Below are 26,785 nucleotides of genomic sequence, written 5' to 3' on the forward strand. Positions count from 1 at the left end.
AAAAAGGGTAGAAAAGAGACCAAAAGTAGAATTCCACTTAATATCCTATCAATCAGGTTTTTTCAAGATAAATGCTGGAAAAATACTCTCTATGTGATACATGGCTGTATGATAATTTAAATATTTATATCTAATATAAAACAAATACTTATTCTTTTAAAAGGCAGACACGGAAAACTCCTAAGAACTCTTATTTAGGATACAGTAACCTGGAATATTGTCTAAGTTGTTATACCCATAATAAAGCTTAGCATACTAAACACTGGACATTTTTAGGACTCTCATTTATGAGTAGAACTTGTAACTAGTGATGATTTTACAGAACTCCAACAGTGGTGTTTGGTTTACTCCCAGCCCAGTGCAAGATAATTTTTGACTTAATAAATGTTGATATTTTGTTAAAGCTTTGTAGGATGTGTGTGTGTGGGAGGGGGCTTTATATGTGTACCATACTTTTTATTTTCTTGATTTGTCTTTGTCGGTTTTTATTTGGGGGTTGGCTGAGCCAAAGGATCAAAAATCTGCCTTTTGCTCCCACCACTCGTACTTTTTAAAAGGGGTATTTCTCACAAGTTCTCTGCACTAAAGGAGTTCACTGTTTATCAAAAGTCAGCTTTACATGTGTTGAAAAAAGACTCTCAAAATTAGGATGCTGAAAGTCTTGAAAGGGCATCCCGTGATTTGTTAATTAAGCCATTGTAAGTTGGCTTAAATATAATTAGTATACAGCTGGCTTTATATAAGTAACATGACAAGCAAAAAAAGGAAGTCGGTACCCTATACACTACAATTTAACTAATGTTAGGAAGTCAGAATAAATGGAATTTTGCTAGCTCAGCTGGACAGAGTATGGAGTTACAACCCCACAATTACAGATGTAATTCTTTTCAGATGAATAAATTCTGAACAGTAAAAAACAACCAGAAAATTCAGAACCAATAATGTAATCGCAGTCTGTGATTCTGGAAGTCCTAACTCTGCTTATGAGGGAATGGGTGAGAAGACGTGGACTCCATACATAAACATTAATCAAGTCACAAATCAGAAATCACAGTTTCTGATTATCAATATTTTTATAATGATCTTGGTCAAAACATCGTTACTTACAGAATGCCGCATCTACAAAAATCTCTCCTCCCATGAATAAAACGCAACACAGCAAGAAAACCTGGTTGTTTCTGCATACCACCAACTAACTTCCCCTAATGCCAATGGCTTTCAAATGTTCTCCAACTGCGTCAGAATAATCACTTCTCACCATTCTATCTGTACCGGTAGCTTTCCTCACAGTACAGGGATTCAAAAGAAAAATATTGACAGTAAGAAATATTACATATTCAGAGAAAGCTCAGATAAAGATCAACTGTATACAATGAACAGGGAGTAAAAAAACCCCCAAATACTAAAGGTATGAAATGAGTTCCCTTTTACCTTGTACACATTATTTTCACATTAAAGTAGCATGATGTATCATACGCAGTGAATAGCTTTCTACAATCAGGAGTTATAAAATCTGAAGTGAGAGCACAGCCCTCTCAGCACAAACCTATTACCTTGATTTTTTAAAGTGTCCATTAGAGTCTGAGTGATGTTTCTAAGGCAGGAAAATGGTAATCGTTCACTTGCCAAAATGCTTTCCAAAGCCTAGAAGAAAGATATTGATTAAGCAATTCTAGTAATTAGAAGGCAATGATTTTGTTTTTGAAATTTGACATTAATGCCTACACTTTCACTACCCTACATTTCAAAGGGAAGCTCCATTTCAAGATGTGTTCGTATGCGTACCTGAGAATTACACTTGCATGACAAGTAAATGTAATCCATTCCATTTCATGCCAAATATGGTGTTAATGACAAAACGTCCAGACAGGATGAAACCACCAGAAGGCAAGGGTAGTTATCCACATGTGTTCATCTTATATAATACTATTCTTTAATCTGAATATATGTTACGGATGGATGTGTGTGTATAAACACATGCACTTGGGTCTATGGTGACAGTATCTTATTTTTAAAAAAGAAAGGAAAAAACCAACAACAGGAACTTCTACATGGGAATATAAAAAAGCATGAACATGAATAAAAACATGAAAAGAAGAAATGAGCCTGTCATGTTTGCAGGGAAATGAGAAAAATACAGATTTTTCTTAAGAGAGAGATGTAATAGCTACTCAGCAGGAAAGTTCATGTATTATATACACTTACTTGTTTTTTGGTTGCAGGGTACTTAATATCGAGAATTAATTCCTTTATTTCTGTTTCAACCAAATCTAGAAAGAGAAAATGAACCAAAGCAAATTTTTCACTTTTATTAGAGCAAAACTTTATTCTGAAGGAAAAATGCATATTTTTGTACTACCGGTTTAAAAGATTTCTGGGTTCTCTCACGTTATTGTAACAACTGTTAATACCTCTAGGTGGCACGCTTCAATGCGACAGAGCAATTCCATTTAGAAGTACACGTGATTATTTGCACCTCACCTCATTCTGGAAAGGAGCTGCCATAGCTCATACATGCACTGAAGTATTTTGACTGCGCCATTTGGAATAGTCTATTAATTTGAAAATGACATAGCAATAGGCTTTGTTATTTTTATTAAAGGATACCTACCCACATTGGGAGATTTTGTTTTCAGTAAGGCTGCTAATTTCTTCACTAAGTGCAGGTCTTTGGCTCGCTCACTCTTCTTATCACTAAAACAATAAACACAACATGTTCTTACAGAGGGTGAAATTGGTTTCCTTCTAATTCTGACACTCCAACTTCTATTTTGTCCTTTTTATTCTTCCTATTTAAATTTAAAGGTATCAGTCTAATGAGGGGAAAAAAAAACAATAACTAGAAAACAAAGCAAAACAAATAGCAAACTAAGGGACTTGGAGAAGTTAGCAGAACGACCTCCGTGAGCAGACACTCGGTAAATCTTACCTCAGTGCTAAATGGAAAGGAACGATCACTGTTTTCACACTTCCAGACACGGGATCGACAAGACAGATCTGGTGAGTCTGTGGCTGCCAGCTCTGACTGGTGACGTTATTTAAGCCCATTATTTTATAGCCGGGATACAGCAGCCTGAGGAAACCACATACCAATACGGTACAGACATTAGAGAAAGGAGACACGCCAAAAGGGTGCTTTTATGATAGCTAGGGACCCCCACATTACTATCTATTCAGGAGCATTAATTAGGCAAATAAATACGAACTGACACCAGAAACAGAGGGAAAGCAGGACTCATCTGGTAGTTACCCTGTTAAAATGTGCCAGAAAATGGAATGAGCACAGGCCCATCCTGAATGGGATAGGGAACAAGGCGTTCTCCTCACTGACCATCAGCAGGGGAACTGGAAGGCATCTTCCCTTTGGAGCCTCCACAGTGTAAGTAAGGGGTGGGGACAAATGGCAGCACCAAAGCTAACTTTAATTCGGTAGCATATCATGGCCTTTTCGATGTGATGTTACGAAATAATCACACACCAGGCACTCGCAGGAAAAACCACAATAAAGAGCATTTCAAGTCTCAAACAACTTGCCCACGAATAAGCAGATGGAATAAAAGCTTTACTTGAACAAAGCCTGCCTTTCCGTAACCAGGGAGTGCCCGGGCCCGCGGCTTACCTGCAGTGCTTCCCCACGTTGAAAGCGCCCACTCGAGGCCCTTGCTGTGTGCTCCACACTTCCAAAATGCCCCTCCGTGGTGCATAGATCACAAGGAACTGAGCTACTCGACTGGGACCCTGAGTGTTTCCAAAGGGGGAAAGATCCACCTTTTCTGGGACTCTTTCGTGGAGGTCCTCCACAATTTGGATCCAACCAATCTGTGCGTCCCGATACCCTTGGGAACAGACAAAAAGGGAAGCTAATTAGTTAATTAATCTAAGTTCAATAATAGCCTTCTGAAGCACTCTGGGATATTCTTCTGGGAGATGGAGGGATTTAAGAAAAACTATAAAACTATGTTCTTTTTAAATTATGAAATATCTTAAACTGAAAATAATAATTATAATGAATATGGACTCAATCATGAAGTCTCGTATCTTTACATTTTGCTCCATTTGCTTTAGATCACTTTTTTCCTTTAAAAAGAAAATCGGTATCATTGAAGAAGCCTCCTGAGTACCCTTCCCTGATGCCGTTTGCCTCCCTCCCTTTTTAAAAAACTCTCTCCCTTTAGATTTAAAATAAAAGTCAATTAAAATATAAGAAAAAGACCACTTGGTTCCGTGCGATTGGTGGTAGGCAGGCAGAGGGAAAGCAGGGGCAGTGATGGGAGGAAGCGCCTGCATGTGAGAGGATGAGGCTGGCACTGTCTTCGAGGGTGGCCCGTTACAGGTAACTGATGCCTGTCTTCCCAGCACAGGGAGAAAAACTGACTGTACCAGCTGCCGAAAGATAGGCAACAATGCCAGTAAGATCACCTCAGTGGATTTGGACCGGTTGGTACACCTATGTCTTCTAGGTTCTGGAAAAGTCTTGCTGAGAACACACCCTTGACACTATTTCAGAAAGTAAACATCAAGGAGAAATAATGTATCTGTAGGATAAACACCTATTTCTACAGACCCTTAACCATGTGGCAGGTAAGCACTGAAAGAATCTTTGGCAAGAAGGGAGAGTGGACTCAGTCTGGGCCAGAGGAATGTAGTATCCTCAAAACCATGACTTCTCACACTGCTAAGTGCAGACCAGACTGCCCCATCCTTGTGGTTTCCAACCAGCAGTCTGTGCTAACATGTACTATCCCAGACAACTCCAAACGATACATTCTCCACTTCTTCCTTAGTCAAGGAGATTTTATTTTGTTCAGCGTGACACTTTGCCTACATGTTTTCAAGTCTTCCTTGTAATTAGGTACAACCATGTGACTAAGTCCCTGGATCATGTTTTATAGCAAAAGGTTGGAGGGACTTCAGGAAATATCTTCAAAGTAGACTGACTCAGTTGGCAGTTCTTCCTTTCCCCTTCTTCCTTCCTGGAATGCAGGGAAGAAGGCTGGAGCTCCAGCAGCCATTTGCACCACGAGATACCCTTGAGTGGGGAAGCTACATGGAAGGAGACTGGGTTCTGGGAGTATCATGGTGATTTCGTATCAGTCCTGTACTTGGCTCTGATATTAGCAGCTAACTGCAACTGCCAATTGACACAGTTCCCAAGAAGCTAAGCAAACTGGCCCAAGCATGTGGATATGGAGGGCAAGTCAGCAAAGGCGGATTTTGCTGGGTTTTCCTCTTAAACCTGAAAGACCTGGCATTCTAGATTTGGGGAGATCATCTGACTCATGCGTGGCCTTCTGAAATGGAATGAATGTAGCAGGGGCAAGAAACTGAGTTCAGGAAATGACAATGACAGTGAGAATTGAAAGTACATAAAGAGAGATGAAAAAAGTCCCGATGAGTTCATGAAACTTAGAGGAAACTTAAATCAACTGGACTACTGGCTCTAGTGTTGCTGACCCGAGTTCATGCGAAAACAAGAAACCATAAACATGAAGGACTAACTAGCGTTATCGACCAGAAGCGAAGGGATGACAAAGTTGGTCAACGACTGGATTAACTGTACTTGGGGGTTGTTGTAAGGAAGCACCTTTCCACATGCGTACTGCAATCCCTCTAGCTACATCCAATAAAAGAACTCGGCCAAAATCATCTGTCACTGCGGCCAGTGTGTTACACGGAGACAGACATATGCTTTCACCGTGGCGTCGAGAGTCGGGAAGTCCAAATCTGATATTTAAAAGAAAACAAGAAACTCAAGTCACATTCCAATCCAGAAACAGGTAACAGAATAATGAAATGCATAAACGAAATAGGCTGAATCTGTTTTCATACAAAGAAATGTGAACCTTGCATGGACTAATAGGTAATTTATTAACTATTCACATCTGACATTCTGCACTACAAAATACATACAGAAGTTTCTCCCATTATAAAATCAAAACACCTGTGTTTTATTTCATGGGTTTTTGATACAGATATCCACAACTTTATATTTTTAAGAGACTATCAAGTACATTGTAACTATCTTTCCTTGATTAAGTGGTATGTCAGAAAACAATACCCTCACAGCCAACTAATTTTAGAATACTTTGCTCCTACACAGGCATGTTTGTCTATTTTAAGTCCTTACTCCTAGGCTGTTGCCTTTTTTGCTAGATTGCATATCTTGCTGACACCACTGTTACCAGCCCGAAGCAAGAAATGTTCTTCTTCTAAAGTTCTCTCTAAACTGCTCTGGGTCAGTCATCAATCTTCTCAGGACTGAGAGAGTAAAAGAAAAGCAGGAGGTACTGACAAAGGACCAGGAGAGCTCGCTGCGACAGAAGTCCCTGAGACAAAGTGCTTCAACTTGGTTATATCTGTTCGGGATGCCCAGGGGCCATCTGGCTTATTTCTAGATTCTTGGGCGAAATTAGAAAATGTGACATGCTATAATATTTTTAAATTAAGATGAAAAAACCTTAGAAGATAAACTTCCATAAATTCTAATCACAGATAATGAATTACATCTCTTTAGGTAAATACAATCTAAAAGCGGGGGAAGGTTTCTATTTCCCTTGAAGACACATGTGATCAGCTAACCCCCCTGGAAGACCATATATTTAACAGTACTTTTCGAAACATCCTCCAGTTTGAGAACAGCACGACCAACTTGCCTTACAGCTAATGGTGTGGCTGGTTCAACCTTCGGCTTCTGCTTCTGGACAGCTTCTTCTTCATGCTTACTTTTCCAACCAAGCCAACCGCTGAAAAGGAAGAACGTTAGAATAAAACCAGGGCTTCCCGAGTCCCCAAGGGCAGGCTATCAAATTGTAAGCTAAAACCAAGCTCGATACAAATTAGATGTTTTTTTTTTTTTTAATGTTAGGTGATTACCTGGCAGCATTAAATAAAACAGAAGTGAGTTTACTGGCAACTGCTAGTGCAACGTGTGATAATAATGGTTGTGTGCTTCCCTGAAAAACAGAATATTTGAGAGAGAAAACTTAGTTTGTCCGACAAAGGAACAAAACACATTTTCTGAACAAGGCTTACTCTTAAAAGTTTCACACGTGGTAAAGCCTGGACTAGCAAGGAATATGCAGCTTCTTTCTGAGGGTACAGTAAAAACTTGATTTTAGGAGGTAGCAATATCACCAAAAAGCATTAACTATAGTTTAAATGTAAAAATCACTAGTAGTCCATTTTAGCTTTAGGACTTCCCTCTTTAAATTGTAATTTAATTAAAAAAAATTTAAACTAGGACATTAAGATGGCATTGCTGAAACAGGGCTATAAACTTCCCACCTGTACACAAGTGACTCTTCCCCTCCTCGCTCTTTGATGTATTTTAACACATAAAGGAAAAAAGATAGTTTGGACAATTCTGAGAGGGCAGCTTTTTAAGGGAGAAATAAGAGCTGACGAATCTAACACCTAACTTCTCCCTATTCTAAGAAACAATTTTCACCACTTCTGTCAACTTTGGCAGCTTGTTCTGCCTTCACAATTCCTCACTGACGCAAACTGCTGGTGGCTGACGTCATCGACAACTCACTTTTGCACCAATAGTTAAAGGCAACTCAACTGTCCAAGAGCTCGTGCATCAGAAACAAAGAAGTCTGTTTGTTTTACACTGACTCTAGTACCTTTGCAGTTAATCTAAAGAATTCAGAAGAAAGTGAGCTGAGAGATCCATTTGAGCTTAAACTGAAACGTAGAAATGGAAACCGCTTCATCTTTCTAAGGCTAAGTTACCCCAGCCCTTCTGTAGACAAGGTGAAAAATCCACTTGTGCCCTCTATGATCAAGGATAAAATTCTTACCTCTAAAGCATAGAAGAAACCAGTAAATGGATTGGACCCTACAGTGATATATTGAGACATGGCGGGTGGACTGTTTTTAATTGTTGCATTAAATCCACCTATATTGGAGGCAGTCTTCATTTGATCAAATGGGGACAACGTCATAATACCTGATGATAAAACAATATACGACTCAAATGCACTGAAATGACATTGTCATTGAAGGTCATTAAATGTTTACTTTAATTCCATTCTGAGATACTGCTTAATTTTGTTTCACAGACAAAAGTCATTTTTTAAAGCTACACAATCAATGTCATAACATATTCATAAGATTAAAATTGCCCGCTATAATTCGTCTACGCTATAAAACATTACATCTATTTCTGGGCTTCCTTTGCAAGGTCGCTCTCCTACATGCATGTCTTCTTATCCTTCCTGTCTCGGTCTGAATGTCACCACCCTGGAGAGGCCTTTTCTCACCAGTCTACCTATTGTGCCCTTTTCATTCACTCTCTATTATAACTGCTGATTTTTTTCACAATACTCACTAGTATTTTGGTATTACTGTATTTATTCATTTGGTTTAATTGTTTACTGTAAGCTTCCTCAGGGCAGGGGTCCTGTCTGCCTTGTGTTTCTAGCTCCTGGGACATAATAGGTACTCGCTCATTTATTTGTTGAATGAACGAACTAATTAGACCTTTACATAAAGTTCATTGCACTTTATTTTGTAGGCTGGGAGATAAATGAATAAAGTAGTATTTTCTATCCAATTCTTTTTCCTAGCCTGTTTCAATGCTCCAAAGTTTGATGAACAGAACAGGGAGGTGACCCTGAACTGAACTCAACACTTTGGAATTTTGCAGCGTTTTTATGTCAGCAAAAAAGTCAAGATGAACTGAACGTCGACCAGTAAGGTGCTTAGTACAGAGCACTCCAGTCAGTACTGTGCAACAGTAAACACAGATGTGACACCTGCCTCTTCTCCCTGTGCCCTCCCGCAGCCAGTGTGTGTAGATTATGCAGACTTCCAGTTGGGTCAGACATGGGAAGCCCCATCGGGAGAGCAAAGAGAGAAAGCAGAATGAAGTCAGGATATCTACTGCCCTGTGACCACTGAACAAAAGTCCATCCCTCAGCAAGTGCAAACTGTCTCGAACCTTCTCCCTCTCCAGCTCCACCGCCTCCACCCTACACCAGGCTGCTCTGATGGTGCTGGTTCTGCTCAGTAGCCCCAGCCGGAACTGCTCCGGCCCTCAGCCCTTTCAGGCATCAGCATGGCTAACAGCTGGACTGTTACCAAGCCCTGAGACACAGCACCAACCTGGTGGTTCTCCTGTCCCACATGTTTATAAACACTCTCTCTCAAATAAAGCTCTTTTCAATGATCCTATTTCCAGGGTGCCATCTGTCTTCCATTAGGACTCTGATAAACTGTATATTTAGCAAAACTGATGTGAAAGTCTCTTCAAAATATGTTGATTAGAAAGGGGCTATAACAGTTGGTATGATATAGTCCTATTTATGAAAACCTCTCTACATAACCATACATATCACACACTCAAGTCTGTACGGATGTTTACTGAAATCAATGGTGAGTATCTCTAGATGGCAGAGTTTAAGGGACATAGTTTTCCTTTTCTCTGTACATATTTATGTACTATTTGAATCTTTTAATTATACTGATAAACAGAAAAATATATGTATTTTAAAATAGCATTTCCTTCTTACCCCCATTACCACTACCTTAATTCAAAAGCCCATCCCTTCCTACCAAGACTATTATTTCTAATCTTTACCCCAACATCGCACCTCTAAATTTCCACCAAAGTGATTTTTCTAACAAGCCAAGAGGTAATATTCTTTTGCTCAGAACTCTTCAATGGCTCTCACTGTGTTTAGGAGAAAGATCTCGATTCCTATGCGTAGTATACTAGGCCCTTCAAAAATCTGACTCCAATTTACATACTTGGCCTTGCTCTTGCCAGTTCTCCTTGGCATCCGCTGTTTTCCCAGCACACAATGCACTCCCACCCTCAGGCCTAGTGGCTAGAATGCCTCCCCGGAGCTTGCTCACTTAGTCAAGTCCTGCTCCTCCTTTCACTCTGATTACAGCCAACCTCCCTCATCTTCCCTGACTGGCTCAAAGCTGGGGGCTTCTCTGCTCCCACTCCCCTGGCCCACTTGTCTGCAACAACGATCCTTACGCTGAATACTGTGTGTCACAGGTTTCTTCTAACCAGACTCACGCTTCCTGACAGCAGAGACCATGTCTCTTCATCTCTGTATTCCCGATGCCTAACACAGGAAGCCTTCAAACACCGGTTATAAGGATAAATCTGCTTCTATCTGTCTCCTGCTGGTTTAAAGGTTACATTTTTAACTGGCTAACCCGTACGGTAATTATGTGGATTAAACCTGTGTGCAGAAAAATTAGGTCCAAGAGTGAGTGACCTAAAAGTACACAGTACTGCTACAGAGAGCATAATTATTACAATGGTTACCATGTCTTAAAGCCATAAACCCATGATAATCTGTAAGTATGAACGACTTCCAAGTGTTTCACCAAAGGCAATGCATTTTCTTTTCCCATAAGAATAAACCTACATTCCTAATCAATGAGATACTTCAATCAAAAGTGTAAGGCGTAAATGCCGAAAGAAATGAACTAGTGATGCTTACCAATACTAACATGATCAATAATAGTGTCAATATCTTGTAGACCCCATTTCTTATAAGCTAACGGTGGTGGTTGTATGTTCTCATTGCCGGACGCTGCAGCTGTCAAAGATAAAAATGAGACAAACCAAACTTAACTATAATGGATAAAACGAAGTTTTAGAAAATATCACAAAAAATGTAATAATTTGATTTATTTTTCTAAAATTTCAACTAATAGCAATGAAACAAAGTAATGTAAACAAGGTATAAAGTGAGATTTAATCAGGCCAAGACAATGCACATAAAATGCAAACATTAAAAAAGGTGGGTGCCACAAGAGACTTTGGAACACTCCAGTAGTTAGAGAAGATAATTAAAAAGTCTAGACTATTACTAAAAATCAAGGTGAATTCAAACTGCAATTGAAGCCAAGTAAGCGATTTCTCCCCCTTGAGAAAGACAGTGGATAAGATCCTGGGGACAACAAGCTGTGCCTTCCTCAGTGAAAAACTAAAAACCGGATGATACGCTGGCAGCAGCACACACACAGCAAGGTCTCTAAAGCAAACCAAGGCCAGGCTTGATAGACCGACAGTCTATTAGCAGCAGTAGCATTGCCAGAAAAATAAAATCAATGAACCGCCGATCATGACCCTCAGTATTTCCACCTAGTGAGTGAGGAACGAAAGGAGAAACAAGTTACACCTCTTGCTATCGGTTCATGCTCAAGGTCTATTTATCAATAAATCTCATGCTATATATTAGAATACAGTGGATTCTGGCAGTTTATTCTGGAAAGTGAAGAAAAGAACTTTTAAAAAGGAAAAATACAATCCTCTAAGCACTTCTGGTTTTATAGTAAGGCCAAGAGGAGAGAATTTTCCTATCTTGTGAAAAAAAAGTCACAATAATTTTTGGCTAAGTAATTAGAATTCTTTTTAGAGCAATTTACAAGAAGAGGGCACTAAATGGTTTACGTACTTACTTCCCAGGAGACAAAATGGCTTTATGGTCTTATACATAATAAAATAAACAGGAATTCAAAAATAGTAAAAATTACATGGTTGACTACACCAATTATAACATAGTTGTCTATTTCTAGTTTATTTTACTGACAGAATCCTTCCTTACCTACAAAAAATTGCCAGTCTCTTTGGGTATATATATATTAATGGTGACTATTTTAAATGTCCCCAAGATAATGAAGTTTATAATGGGCTAAAGTGAAATAACTTTAAAAATTATGAAAATAGGTAGAAAAAAATCAAATTCTGACTTAATAGAAAAATATGTTCTATTAGAGAACCACATAAGCAAGACTTCAGAATTTTACCAATCACATCAATCTGCTAAAAAGATGGTGAAAAATATTCTATTGCAATAGAAGATGCTGCATTTTTCCAAGAGAAGAAATAGTTTGTATTGCGTCTCAGTTTAGTTCTGGTTTTATGAACAACCTTAAATCAGCAACATCCTAATTAACCTCTATCTTCGGGGAGCTCTCTAAATCATTTAAGAGTTAAACTTTGTTTTAGGGCCTCTGAGGCCCCTCTACCCCCCCAAAAAAGGAGGAAGTCAGCACTAGTAATGGTATTTTCACTGATTTTAAGGCTTTTTTCCCCTCTATTTTAACATCTTTAAGACTGGAATCTTAAAATCCATGGCGTGTCTTCCACAGGCAGCATTTCTGCTTCCTAATGGTACATAAACTAACAGTGAATCTTGTACCAATGGCCTCTTAAATCTGATGACACACACAATACCCGCTTCCAAAAATATAATGGCATCAGAAGGGAAACTAAAGGTGCAAAAAATCAGAATTCTTGATTCTATTTGCATCCTTTCCACCCCCAAATCTGGAAACAATGCAGTTGCCTGCATGTCCATTACCTTTAGGCCTCTCACTTGTCTCCATTCACAAGTGTCCCAAGGTAGCAGAAAGAAGCTGACGTGGACTCCTCACTGCACCCTGCCCACCTTGGGGGAAACTCCCCCTGCACATGACAGTATCTTTACCCTCAGTGAGAATGGAAGCAATGTGGAATCACAAGATCTCAGCAGACTGGCCCAAAAGCTGCTGATCTAGTGAGAAATCTGGTTGTTCAGCCAGATGCAACTAAACTCCTTGCCCCAAAGTTGATTCTCAATACAGCTGCAAATCTCTCTCTTCACTGGCCAAGACACTGCTGAATTCGTGGATAAATCTATTATTTCTGTGATGGTCACAGTCTGCAGCCTGTAAAGGGCATTGCACTTTCAGTCCTGGTCTTTCTTTACTGAGCAGCGTACCCAACAATGCCCTCCCGCTTCTACAGCCACGAGCTTTCCCCCTTACGTCTAGTTTGGAAGGCCTTTTTAATTTAGAAGACATATTTAATTCTCTAAGTAGGTTAAATTTAATAAGACAAACATCATCAGAAGTTAGATATTTCTTGCCAAATAATTACCTTTGGCTACCTGATTTCGACAAGCACGAAGAGACTGAAAAAGGCTAAATCCATCAATAGTCACAATGGCAGCTGGATATAAGATACTCAACTCTTCATTCTATCAAAGAAATAAGAAAGAAGAAAATAACGAATTTTCATCACTGCCAAATAAGTGTATCTATTTTTCTACTACAGCTGAATGTCATGATTAACATAAAATAACAAATGCTATGAATAAACATGTCAACCACCAACACACACAAGAGTATCAGGCAGGGAAATGGTTAAAAAAAATAGGAAATTGACTTCAGAACACCCTTGGCCAAGGACTTACAATTCATCTTAAATATCAGCTTTTCTACATGGTGAGTAATGCTTTCAGCATAAATGGTGACATTAACAACAACAACAAAATAGGTACAAGTTTCATAAAAAGGAAATACAGTCAGTCATTGTGCAGATATAAACAATATACAAAAGTAGAAAGAAGGAAAAAAGGAAACTCACGTGAAGACCCTGGCAGGTATCAATACACATCCTCACATGTAATCATACACTTTTGTATGGTACTGTACCATGTATAGTGTTCCAGAAAATGGTTTAGTCAACAGTGGCACTATTTCTCCATTTTAATAAGTGAACAAATCATTTTTCGTCATGTCTCTACGTGTAGCATTAAATGTACTAAAACTCAGTTAACGAGTCCTTATTCACGGACACTCAGTTTGGCCTCCTGCGTCCACTCTTGCTCTCTACAGCCCACGCTCCACGCAGCCGGTGGATCTTCTGAGACAGAGCAGATCAAACCACTTTCCTGCCTAAACCCTCCAGTGGCTTCCTTCTGCATTTAGAATAAAACCTGAACTCCTCAACCTGCGAGGTCTGGCACATCTCTCCACCGTCACCTCCCCCCCACCAGCTCCTGCAACAGGAAGGTCGTGAGTCACTATCAAATTCTACACAGAGAAAACGTTTTTTTGGCTTCTGACTAAAGCGTTTTATTGTGGAACAGAACATGCAATATTTCATTAAAGAAGTAAAAGCAAGACTGGTATTCTTTATCAGTTAAAAATCGGTTAAATCTCTCTAGAATATGACAGCACAGCTAACTGTGCCACAAAACAAAGGAATCTTTACATTCCCCTCAAAGAAAGAGGGAAGAAACTGTGAAGGCACTGTTACTTTGAACACAACCTCTTTCATTACCTGTTCGGTCACGCCAGGATGTCGTGGGATTTCATAGGTCCTGCACTTAAGCTGTAGCACTGTGTCCTCATTCAAAAGCTGTGCAAGCAAGAGCACCCCACTCTAGGAGGAAACACAGACGAGCCCTGCTGTTTTGTCACCAATACACCTGAATAGGTATGGCCAGCTAGAAACTATCATTTCCCCACCACATTTTCCATGGACACCAAGTACTCTTTTTTTCAGAGGAATACAGCTTCCCTTCTCTATAGTTTCCACCAGAACTTTCTGCCACCACCCCTCCCCCATCCCAGCTTCCACCCTCATACAGTGTCAACTACACATTCCCAAGCGGCAGGTGGTGAGTCACAAATGAATAAAATGGGGCTGCATAAGGAGGTGTTGCAGTCAGCTGGTCTTTTCTAACTGCTGACACCCAGCTCACCTCCGTGTAGAAGCGTACGTAGCCTGAAGTGAAGCCGACCACAATGCAGGTCCAGTCGGGACGTCCGGTGGAACTCCTGTCACAGACAAAATTCACGATCTGAAGAGCTCACAAATCAAAGCAAAGAACACAAGTGACTCTTATTTATCCTTACCTCTTCTGGCTTGCTAGCGGGATGCACAGAGCGCTGGTTACATATTCCCTAAAAACAAAAAACAAAATCATGTGCTTAGCTCATGCCTTTACCAATCACTGTTATTTCGCTATAATGTAATGTTCAGGGAGCTCTGTGGACCAGTTTTATTTACTGCCTAAGTAAAAATACAGTAAAACCCTCCCCTAAGTAGGATCATAAAATCCATTCACATAAAAGGTAACGTCACAGTCACTTGAGGTTAATAAAAAAGCAGTATTTTCCATTTTGTTTTGTCATGAAAAGCATGAAAGCAAGCAAAACTTGACTGTACACAACTGACTGCATACAGAACCGAGAGAGTATCAACTGATCACCAGGCCATCACTTCCCAGCATCCCCCTCTCCTCCACATCAACTGAGTGGGGGAAGAACTGTCATCAACATTAGAGGCAAACTGCATTTCTGCAGAGTACACTGTTCTAGGGACTCACTGCACTTCAACTGGTAGGCTTCTTCTTTTGTATTTTGCAGAAACAGCCCCTCCTAACCTTTTTCTAAGCACATGGTAGGCTGGATGCTCCCTAAGAGATTATTTTTTCTGCCATGTAGACTTGAAACATTTGTCAGGAGCTCAGAGACCAAGCCTCAAAATTAAAATAACTCCTTGACTATTATTTAACCAGTCAAACATCAGCACCGTCCCAGCTTATTCAAGAAACGTAGACACACTCCTGCTCCATACAATCACTGAACAAAATCAATCTTTTTGTTTGTTTGTTGTCTGTAAAGTCATTTAACTATTACGTTTGCTTTGCATTTCTGACAGAAATTAAATGGCTTCAAAATGCTTTAGACTAAATGATTTAACGAGAAATATTTTCATTTTTTGATAAGAGTAGAAAACACTGAGCACCTACAACCTGTCAGGCATGGACTATGGACTTCCACTTGGTTGTCTTTTATCTGAATTCAAAGTTGAAGAAACGTATTCATTCTGATCAGAGATTTCTCAGTCATTCAAAAGAGCTTGTATTTTTTTTGGCTCCAGGTTCCAGGCTAGCAGCTCCATCACGTAACCGCACTAGAGATCTGGATTCAAAACTCTTACGGGATCAGTAGGAAACGTGAATTGACTAACTTGGGTTTCTGAAGTAGTTACGAGTTTTAAGAACTAATGTAGTGCTATCCTCTAAGCACAAGCCCAGAGGTAGCAAAGCAGAGAAGACAATGATTGCCCTTGACTTTCTGGTCAAACAAAATTAGTGATGAAGAACAGAGAAGACAAAATGTAGAAAAGATGTTACGGGATTCTCTCTGAACTCTTCTTTAAATCCTCCCCGAACAGGAGTTCTTTTTAACAAGTAATCACGTGATGAGTAAAATAAAAATTTGCTGACCAAATCATGCTCTCCAACCTCCAAAGCTGGGATGAATATACACTTACTAAACATGCCAAATGACGAAACTTCTTAATAGATTCACTTTCAAGTCCAACAATATCACACATACATTTAATGCACAGAAAGATAAAAACGTTAACTGGTACCTACCCTTCTTCAACACTTAGAGAACCACTCCAACCAACAGCAAACTGCATTTCTTCCTTTCCTTTATCACTGTGTTTCCATTTTGCTGAAAAAGTTAGGTTACCACATAAAATAACTCGATGGTAGACTAAAACAGTAATTTATAAATTTCACCCTTTACAATGATGGAGCGCAAAATTTAATAGTTCTGTATTAATTTTTTATAAGCTTTTTATAAAATTCTACCTTTAGTCTGTCCTTCCTCCCATTAAATCTTTATAATAAGTTATTAGTTCTTATTTACCATGGCACCTATTTTACTTATAAAACTACTTTTATCTTCAGATGGCAAAGAAAACTTTCTATTAGGTTGATGCTATTGGAGGGTGAATCTTCTTTACAGGACCATTCCATCGCCATTTCATGTATGAACACATTTTGATCAGTGAAGTTTTTCATATCCTTCTGTATACATAAACCTTAATTTTAATCTTCAACAAAAATTATGGGCTGAAAACTTATGCCCAAAATAGCAAACTACTGTACTGTGAGTTTTCAAATTGTAGTTGAAATCACCTCACTCACATTATTACTAAGAAGGGAGCAGTGGCCTTTTTAGCTCTGACTGCCCTTTGCAAGACCTGGGCAATGCCCAGTACTGTCTCTGCAGTACCAGAGAGATAGCTCACGTACCTGCAGCCAAGAAAGCAAAGCAAGCGGAAATAAACACAACAGAAAAGAAAGGGGAAAAAAGATAGAGAGGAATACAAAAAGGAAAGGAAATTAAGTGTTATATCATACATAAAATAGACTATAGAATGCCTCCATATAATGCATACACTAGAAATAACATTGTTTCTTTCTACTTATTCCATTTGCTGCTTTATTCTATGCATTACAATAAAGACCTCTGAAAAATAATAGATACTTACGCACTAGAAACACAGCTTTCTGCTCCCGAGCTATAACCATAAGGTCGCTGGTTGGCGATAAAGATAAAACACAATCTTGGAGCCAGCTAGTTTTTTGTGATTTGCATGTATTTCCTTCTTCTTCCTGTGGATAAAATTACAATTACTTTACATGCAAAAATACTGAGTCATTCAACTCTGCTTGTCCGCCATGAAGGGCAAGGGGGAAGAAAAAATGGGAAAGAAATCTTCCCAATTCTTTTTTTATAAAGTCTCAACTAATATTCCGTATCAAGACACATCAAAGATGACCAACAAATATCCAGTACAAACAAATCTGTTTTGAATATTAATGCAAAAATTTTTAATGCAAACAAATATAAACTAGCAAGATATTAAAAAAAAAAATCTCGCATAGGGATCACTCCAGGAATGATTCAGTATTAGGAAATTTAGTAAATAATCCTATTCCCAAGAGATAGCTAAAGTGTCTGCAGCTAGAGAGCAAAGAAAGAATTGTCTGATGATGATGCTTGCCGGATATAGAAACTATTTGATAACTTTGACTTCTTTCTTTTTATTTGACCTGAAAGGTGTTTTCTTTTTTCCATTGAAAAATGTATTCTTTATATAGGTAAATTCCCGTGGTTAACAATTAAACAGATCTAAAAAGGTCTTCTTTGGAAAGTCTCCTGACACTGCTGTACTCTAGCCACCCAGGTGTTCAATCTGCAAACCACCAATGTAATCGGTTCCAGCATGTGCTTCCAGGGACACTTTCTGCAAATACATTTAGTACTTTTTCCAACACAAATGGTAGCACACTATATATTAATACAAACTTCGATACTTTACTCTTTTCCTCTTAACATATACCTTAGAATTCATTCCACATGAAGTGTCTTTACTTTTTAATGGCTGCATAGTACTCCACTGTACAGACACACCAGAGTTTATTTATCCCGCCTCCTATTGATGGACATCAGTGATGTGTACACAATCTTGCTGCTACAAACGATGTGACAGCGAATAACTTTATGCATGTGTCAGTTTGTGTGGGAGTGAGTATATCAGTAGGACAAATTCCTAGAAGTGAAACTGCTGGGTTAAAGGGAATGTTTATTAGTAAATTTGCTAGATATTCCAAAATTGTGCTCCAGAGAAGTTGTGTCAATTTATACTCCGACCAGCGGTTTTGAAAGTGCTTGCTTTTCTAGACTATTCAAAAGATGCTTTAACTCTGGATCTTTGTCAATCTAAGAGACGAAAAGCGGTATATCTCAGTATGTTGCATTCTTACAGATGAAAACAGGCATTAACCAAACTCACTTATAAATTTGAAAATACAAATTAAAAGACTGAAATGGCATTTTCACTTCTGATTTTGCAAAGATTAAAGTTTGATAACATATAAGGGATCAATAGTTTCAAAAAACCCATGAGAAAAGCAGACCTCTGTAAGAAAACACATTCATTTCGCATAGCTTTTTGTTTCTCAATATTGATAAAAATATGGGTATAGAGGAATACTTCATTCTTTATAAACAGTGCGTGGTCAATAGTAAAATGCATTTTCATTTCTGTGATTCATTTCATTTCTGAATCACAGATAGCAGAGCAAGGTACTCTCCCTACTGCCGTCTGGAATACAATCTGGGGCAGCCTTGTGGGAGCACCATCCAACAATTTCTATTAAAATTTAAAATATGTATAACCTTTTACCTTAGCAATTCTAGGAATTTGTCCTAAAGGAAAAATAAGAATACAGGATCGTTAAGAGGATTAAGTGAGATGTGCTTAGAATAGTACCTGGAACATAATAAGTGCTCACTAGATGTCTGTCATTCTTATTTTTGACATGAGGCTGACAGAGTTATTAGTCCTACTTTCAGAACGAGATGACTGAACTCAGAGAAATTAAGTAACTTGCCCAAGGTGTCTCAGTCACTTAATGGCAGGGCTGGGATAGAAATTCAGGCAGTCTGACTCCCAATCATAACACTGTGTGTATATCCGTAACCAAAGATGCATGGATGTAAAGATGACTACACCACGGCTTGTGATGGAAAAAAGAAAGCAAAAGAACGAACAAGAACTAGATATCGCTCAACAGGGGCATGGTTAAATAAATCACTGTGTACCTATGCAATGAGATAGTATTTGGTATTCATTGAAAAGAGTTAGATGCTTTACATTTGCAGATGTGGAACCACCTCCAAATTACATCAGACGGAAAAAGCGAGAGAGAGAACAGTGCAAAAATCAGGTCTATGTGGACTTTCAGGTAAAGAGGGAAATTAAACACATGAATTTTGTACTCTCTGTACCTAAAACTCTCAACTCCTCTAGGAACAACAGCAAAAGAACTTGTTTAAAGGCAAAAACCGGTAAGGGCACAAAGAACAAAAGGAGAAGAGCCCCAACATTCTTAGAGCTAGAAAGCAGATGGATAGGAAGCACATAATTGCTTTTACAGTCCCCAGGAAACTAACCCCTAATCTGGTGGCGAGGAACGCCGAGAAGCAACCACAGTTGCACTGCAAAACTGCCAACAGGCTGAGGAAGTGGTGCCAGGTCCCTCAGGAAGTGAGGGCAAAGATGCGGCTAAAATCATGAGGATTGTTTCAAAGTGTGTTTAGGTCCCCCATGGCTTCTCCCACTCCCCCTGGTCAGCTCACTGTCCCTCTCTCCCGGGCAGAAGACCAGCGCCCATCACCGAGCCAAAGCCAACCAACAGAAGCTCTCCCGCAGGAATGAACGCCTGAATGCAGATGTGGACTGAACGGTAAACAAGAGAAATGAAAAATGGTGGCTGACTCTCGGAGAGACTCTCTTAAACATTTAGGCAATAGATGATGCCACCAAGACCAAGCCTGGAAGACTTCTTGGTCGGTGGCCAAAGGTCAGGAACAACCTACATCCACCTTTGTGTGTGGGCAAACCATCCTTTAACTGCACTTCCCACACTAGCAGATCACTTCACCAGAATCGACTAAAACCAAATAATGTCCTTACAGATCAAAAGTTTTGAAGCCCCCAAAAAGAGGCCAAGAAATTTTAGAGAACAAAGGGGAAAGGCAGGAAGAAAAGACGAGGAGACTTACATTAGAAGTCACAGGCTAGACCAAGATCTCAGAACTTCTGCACAACTGACGTTTCGGGCTGGATAATTCTTTGTTTTGGGGGCTGTCCTGTGCACTGTCGGATGCTTTGCAGCATCTCTCTATCCACTAGATGCACCGAAGTTGTGACAAACAAAAATGTCTCCAGATATTGAGAAATGTCCCCTAAGGGGACAAAATTGCCCCTGGTTGAGAATCACTAGTCTAGATCCAGCTTGTATTAATGTGGAGAGGAAGGTTACTGGCAAAATGAGTGTTTCCAGCCGTCAAAGGTCTACAGCCCCAATGAGAGCCCGCCTTCGGAAGGAGGCCCACCCCAGCGACTGTGCCCTCGCACAAAACCAAGGCCATACCCTCGGTATAATGTAAGTGCTCTCCTCTGCCTTTGGCCAGTCTGGTGCTTATGTCTCTTGTGTGGTAGATGGCACCAAAGTCTAATGACACTGAAATAAGTTATTTTCCGGTAGTGTCCCAGATCATTAATGCTCTAAGAATCTCTAAGCAGGCCATGCTACCCCCTATTTCTCGGCCTGTAAACACAACTTTCTCTGACCTCTACCTGGCCAGCATGCTTTCATCACCCCGTTAGTCTGCTCAGTCCAACTGCCTCTGTAAATGGTGTTAGGCCACAAATGGAGCATATTCCAAAGTGTCTTTGCATGCACGCTTTCCATGCTGCCAACCTTAACTGAGGACCTTAACCCAAATCTCCTGTGCTTCCTGTTCCAGAAACCACTGCCAAGCAAATCCTTCCTTCTATGCTTCCTACCCTTGGGTCTTAATATACCCATGAAGGAAAGCTCACGAAATCTGCCTTGCCAGTTAAAAATGAAATTAAACCTTGTCAGACCTCTTCCCAAACTGCCTCGATTCCCATTAAGCATAAAGCTGATCAAGTATTACCCTCTAATGACTTCTTTCCCAAAGCAAAAATATTATAATCCAAACTAAAACCCCTTGTAACACTGTGAAAAATACAGCAAAGCTATTTACTATTTGTTACAGATTCACTGATCAGAAGATGTGTTGTACAACTATCTTCTTTCCCAATTTCCCCAAGCCAGACACAATCTGTCATGATGCCCACGTGAAGTTAAGTTAGTACAGAGGAAGTGTACCTCTCCTTCCATCTTGAAAGCCTGCTCTGTTTGCCTTTTTAATCCTTTAGTGTATTTACTTATGGACAAGCAGGAGTTCCTTAACCTACTCCTTGCACTTATATACACAAGTTATTATGCCTGACATGGATCCATTATTTGAGGCACTGCTGTGGTCTGACCTGTGCCCCCACCCTCAATTCACATGAAGCCCGACCGTCCACACCACACCCCAGGTCAAAGAAGATAATTCCTGATTTTTTCTTTTCCCCCGTCATCTCTCACAGTCAATTCACAGGAAGGTCTTATCATTAGCTCTAAAATGTATCCTGAATTCATTAATTTCTCCTTTTCACTAATATCACCTTAATGCAAACCACCACCATTTCTCAACTAAACTACTCCAAAAGCCTCCTGATCGGTCCCCTCCTTCCACTTTTGCTCCCCACTTCAAACTATTCCAAACGGCAGTCAAGAAGAACTTTTAAAAATGAGGAGTGAAGTAAGTGCAGTTTCCTATCACACTGACAATCAACTCCCAATCCAAAGCCTTACACATCAGGCCTGCTTCCTTCTCGGAGCCCATTTTGCAGCCAAGCCACACTGGCCGTCTTTGTGTTCCTTCAAACTCCAAGCCCGTCCCCGCCTCGGGCCTCTCCACCAGTTCTCCTCCTCGCTGACTCCCTGCTCTTTCAGACCTCAGCTTACATGTCCTCTGAAAAGCCGGCCTGGACCACCAACCTCCCCAGGCCTGCATCACCGCTCTCACATCACCATCTGAATTCTCTGTGTAACTACGACCACCATTTGATACTTTTCATCTACCTTTTAAAAAAAATCTCTCTCTACCTTAAGAGTGTAAACTGCTGGGAACTGGGATGCTAAGAAGACCTATCTGATATGTATGTTTATTTTGCTTTGTGCATAAAAATCCTGATTTTGCGTGGGTATCAACTCCTCCCCTATGCAGCTATGGGTCTCAGAACTTAGCCCCTTTATCCACCAAGCCCAGCGAATGGTATGACTGACCAATGAAAACCTCACATCCCTTGCCAGTGACTAGCTCAGAAATGAGTATCTGGACCAATTCTGACCAAGAAGATGCAAGGCAACGTTTCTAGAGACTTCTGAGAAAGGTGTTTCCCACTCCCTAAAAGAGTCATGGAAGAGCCCAGTCTTTCTTCCTGGGGTCAGGAATGAAGAAACATGTTGCCACTCCACATCTGCGAGAGAAACAAGCTTTAGGATGAAGTCAACAGGGTCTCTGCAGAGCAGACAGAATGAATGCACCTGAGTCCTTGATGACATAGCTGAACCGTCTGATCCACCAACCTTGGTTGGAGTCCATACTATCTCTGACTTCCATCTAATCAATGTCCTTGTTAATGAAGCCAGTTTGGGTTGGATTTTCTATCGCTCACAGGTGAAAATACACGAATATACAGGGACTTTGCTACCTTGCTCGCTGCTGTATTCCCAGCACCCAGAAAAATGCCTAGAACATGGTGGGCACTTCACAAATATGAGTTGAAAGAATAAGTGAAAGAGTCTAAAAGAATGACTAATGAAGGAGAAAGAATCCATAAACTAGTGTTCTCCATTTAGCCCACTAAGCTAGACAGTCATTAAATCTTTAAGAACGGGTGTCTACTTCAGTATTACTAAGTGAGCACAAAAATGCTCTTGATGAAGATTGTAAGATGTCAACCTAACATTGAAATATGTCACTATCAAACAGCATGCATATGTTTACAAAGACTTACTGGTTCTTGGGGTTCTGTTTCTTCCCATGCGCCCCAACTATCATCTTCCCAGTGTGTTGATTTACCTATTTTTAAAAAGATAAAAATACTAACATGAAATAGAGAGTTTAAAATATTTTAAAACACTTTTTCTAAACATAATAAAATCAACCCCTGATATAAAATAAACATTATATAAATATTATATAAATATAATCCTGATGTTAACGAAGAAAACAATGGTAAACTATGTCAGAATATTGCTATATGTAACAATAGTCAAGAAACATTTGACCTGAAATTCCAATTCTATGCCATAGTAAAACTGTGCAAGTTATTTGGATCTTAAGATATTGGACATCAAATTTATCCACATTTAAATCAAACGGCAAAGGGAACTTTAAAAAAATCTTAAAATGACAAATATTTGTTACTTCAGACATCAGACAAATTAAACATGCACAGTGACAAAAACACACCTAAAATTCACAGAAGTCTTAAAAAGTAAGTTGTTCTTTAATAAGACAAGGTATCCATGAAAAAGAAAACTGAATATTGAAACAAAACAGGTCTATTCCCCACCTTTTAATTTAGCTATTAAAATACTATAAAATATTGTATTTAAACCAATCTGCTTTAAAAGTCTGGGGGGAAGGATCAATTTAAAAGGTAGGACTGAACCTGATTATCTAGGAAGCAAATAGAACTTTCACTTATATACAGAAGGTTTTACAAGTTGCTAGAATCAATTATACATAGATGATAAAAAATGTTACAGTCTGGTACTTGGAATCACTGCTCAATTAGCTTTGCGGTAATACTCTCATCTTGGGTGCTTACATACCACATAACTGCTTCCTAAAATGCCAGGCACGTTGTTAGGCATATATTAAGTCCTAAAAGAGTACTATCATTTGATTAACACTGCCCAACTTAAAGATTCCCCTATACACGTCAATTAAACAATTTAACAAATGTTCTGTTCCATACCATGCGTCAAACCCTGTAGTAGGAACAGAGAAAAACATAAATATAGTCCTCCTCCTTAGAGAATCTGTGGTCCTAGTGTAGGAGACAGACAAATGTAACTACACCACATGGACAATGTTGTTATCAGCTACTAGGGAGCTCGGACCAGTCAGTGAGAGACGGGAAAACTCACTGATGAGTCATCTTAAACTAAGCCTCTAAAAAGTAAAAGAAAATTTTTAAAAATTGAGGGATTACAATGTAGAAAACAAAATATAAACACAAAAACTTCACTGATATTGTACCAAAATAAAACTGATGTTATAAACATGTTTACAGACAAATTTTCAATAACCGCCTCCATAATGCTGGGACTTAAGTACAAATTAAATGAGAAAGAGTAAAGGTAATAACTACCTAAAAAACAAAACAAAGCAAAAAAAAAAAACGTGTAACTGTGTGGTGATGGGTGTTAACTCAACTTATTGTGGTGATCATTTAGCAATATATACAGAATTTGAATCATTACGTTTGTACACCTGAAACTAATATATTATATGTCAGTTAGATCTCAATAAAAAAAGACATGGTTTAAAAAAAAAAGTGGCTAGAAACTTGCAGAGCTACTTGAGAAAAAGGTCACCATGATAAAGGCAAAGAGGCAAAAAGCTGCAATGTACATATAGGGCTTATCCCTTACGGAAGGGCACCGCCTAACACGGATTCAGCATTTCTAAACGCCTAAGTGCTGTGTAGACATCCACTCACTTAAGGGTGACAAGGATCCTTTACCATCTCCTTTTTACAATGAGAAAAACAGATTACTGAGTTTATGCAGCTTGACCAAGATCAGAGGATTAAGTGGCGGAGTGGGGTTTGAATTCTGAGTTCCAAAGCCCAGGCTCCCTAGTATTCCGGTACACGTTTGCCTCCTGTGGTTTATGGAGAAAGACGCGATTAGGGAACAATGGGGTGTACAGCGGAGGTCAAAAGTAAGAGAATTCTTATTATTTTAAAATAGAAACATTTCCTTGATATTGAGATTTGGAAATTTTTTTTGTAACTTGGAAAATTACAGTTTGTTCTTTGGCCATCTAATTCAGTTAGGCAGTCTCTTTATTCTGCTAATGTTTCCACTGCACCAAAAACAATTGCCTTATTGTGGGCTGATGGCAAGTAGGCCATCCCATTTACAGTTTTCGAAAATGTACTATGTCTTGTATAAGAAAAGCTTGTCACACTAAAGTCCACGATTCAATTTTAAAACCGCTGTAAGAATAATGTATTTATCAAATGACCACAATCTCAGAAAGATCATGCAAATTTACAGCACTTCATGAGGTAAGCTAGTCATTCATTCATTCAAGAAACAGAATCTTTTATGTCTTGAGCATTGTGCTAAGTGCTAGAGATAAAAAGCAAATAAGCCTTCAAAGAGCTTAGTTTGTGCACATAACCTCTGTTGAATGCTGTACAAAACACAGCCATGAAAAATGTATCATTTCTCCTCTGTATTGGTATAAAAAGTACCTGACTCAACTCACAAATGACTCATACAACCAAACAGAAGACAGCAGCAATGTGAAATTCCGGCCCCTGCAGAGACCCAATATCTCTTTATGCCACAATTCAAAACATCCAGGAAGAGAAAGACCTTGAGAAATACTTTCTTTATACAAGATATTTATGTTTATGAATGTTTAGCCATTTCTCCATGTCCCCGACTGGGGAGTTTTCCATTAAGAAGAGGGGAAGAATTTAATCAGGCATCTCCTATTATCCCAAGAATACATTTTCCAAAAAAGCCAAGGTACAAACAGAGGTTAAAGGAAGGTGAAACAAAACTATTAGGCAGGTTAAAGATGCTTTTGAAGGTTGGTCTAGAATAACCTATTCATAACACTATTCATAACACTAAAAGGAAATGCATTCTAAATCCTAGTCATCTTAAAAATGGAAGATATTCAAAAAAGACAGAAAGCCATCTGCAAACTGTGCACTACCCTTGTGGTTATTTCTATGCAGTGCCAGTGATATAATTTCTGCAGCCTCCTGACTTCTGTTGAAAATCATTTGACACTGTTTTTGCAGGCTGCTATTTGACAGCAATTGTCGGCTGTTAAAAAGTGCTGGAACCTCAGCACTTCACCAAGGTTATTTCTTATGCCTTCAAATTATGCGAGCAGGCCAAGCACATTCTTTAAAAAAATAAAAAAAAATTTAAAGAAAGATGGTTTATATTAAAAAATAGCTGATGAATGTCTAATAAAGTTGCCATTCATGTAAAGCATTTTATTCAGGCAGTCTTTCCTTCTGGTAACTTTTCTACGAAGGGTGGTGTTCTTCAATCGATATGACTATGGGTGTTTTTTAATTGGCCAGTGATCAAGGCTGTGGGTCACCAAAGCAATGAGTTTAAAATATATTTGAGAACTGTGCACTGCTTAACGTCAATATGGAACGTTACTGTAAGACCTTACGGGCTATAAATTCTGTGTACTCATGAAAAAATAAGACTAATTTACCTTTCATTATCAATTACTATAAAGAAAAGCTAAAAATAGTTCACTATGATTGCCTCGTAAATAGACCAAAATCTCCTACAGACCAGGGTAATTTGAAAGTCTGAAGCTCTGGTATAATTGACGAGGTAAGTTAGTTTCACAAAGTATATGACAGAACAAGGACACCAGGACAGATAACTTCTTGAGGGTGGTCAAGGCCCAGTGGAAAAAATTCCAAACACCCCACAAATCACAAAGCCATTGGCCTTTACTC

General features: G+C 39.2%; 1 protein-coding gene and 1 non-coding gene across 2 annotated transcripts in view; both read right to left on the bottom strand.

The window, feature by feature from the left end:
• Window positions 1–26,785, bottom strand: part of RAB3GAP2 (RAB3 GTPase activating non-catalytic protein subunit 2) — a 65,067-nt gene that overhangs the window by 25,721 nt on the left and 12,561 nt on the right. The window contains exons 2-18 of the mRNA XM_033099343.1: window positions 23,060–23,124; window positions 17,099–17,222; window positions 16,191–16,272; window positions 14,659–14,706; window positions 14,505–14,580; window positions 14,081–14,182; window positions 12,893–12,992; window positions 10,467–10,565; window positions 7,803–7,951; window positions 6,874–6,953; window positions 6,654–6,743; window positions 5,585–5,724; window positions 3,620–3,836; window positions 2,930–3,073; window positions 2,612–2,694; window positions 2,206–2,270; window positions 1,554–1,644 (exon numbers count right to left, since the gene is read on the bottom strand). Of these exons, the coding sequence (XP_032955234.1) occupies window positions 1,554–1,644; window positions 2,206–2,270; window positions 2,612–2,694; window positions 2,930–3,073; window positions 3,620–3,836; window positions 5,585–5,724; window positions 6,654–6,743; window positions 6,874–6,953; window positions 7,803–7,951; window positions 10,467–10,565; window positions 12,893–12,992; window positions 14,081–14,182; window positions 14,505–14,580; window positions 14,659–14,706; window positions 16,191–16,272; window positions 17,099–17,222; window positions 23,060–23,124 (1,755 nt within the window). The remainder of the gene's footprint in view (window positions 1–1,553; window positions 1,645–2,205; window positions 2,271–2,611; window positions 2,695–2,929; window positions 3,074–3,619; window positions 3,837–5,584; window positions 5,725–6,653; window positions 6,744–6,873; window positions 6,954–7,802; window positions 7,952–10,466; window positions 10,566–12,892; window positions 12,993–14,080; window positions 14,183–14,504; window positions 14,581–14,658; window positions 14,707–16,190; window positions 16,273–17,098; window positions 17,223–23,059; window positions 23,125–26,785) is intronic.
• LOC117018722 (small nucleolar RNA SNORA36 family) lies at window positions 8,511–8,642 on the bottom strand. Its single transcript, XR_004422298.1, has one exon. It is a non-coding gene; the product is annotated as a small nucleolar RNA SNORA36 family (small nucleolar RNA).

Source organism: Rhinolophus ferrumequinum, chromosome 27 (genome assembly GCF_004115265.2).
Source record: "Rhinolophus ferrumequinum isolate MPI-CBG mRhiFer1 chromosome 27, mRhiFer1_v1.p, whole genome shotgun sequence".
Lineage (NCBI taxonomy): Eukaryota > Metazoa > Chordata > Mammalia > Chiroptera > Rhinolophidae > Rhinolophus > Rhinolophus ferrumequinum.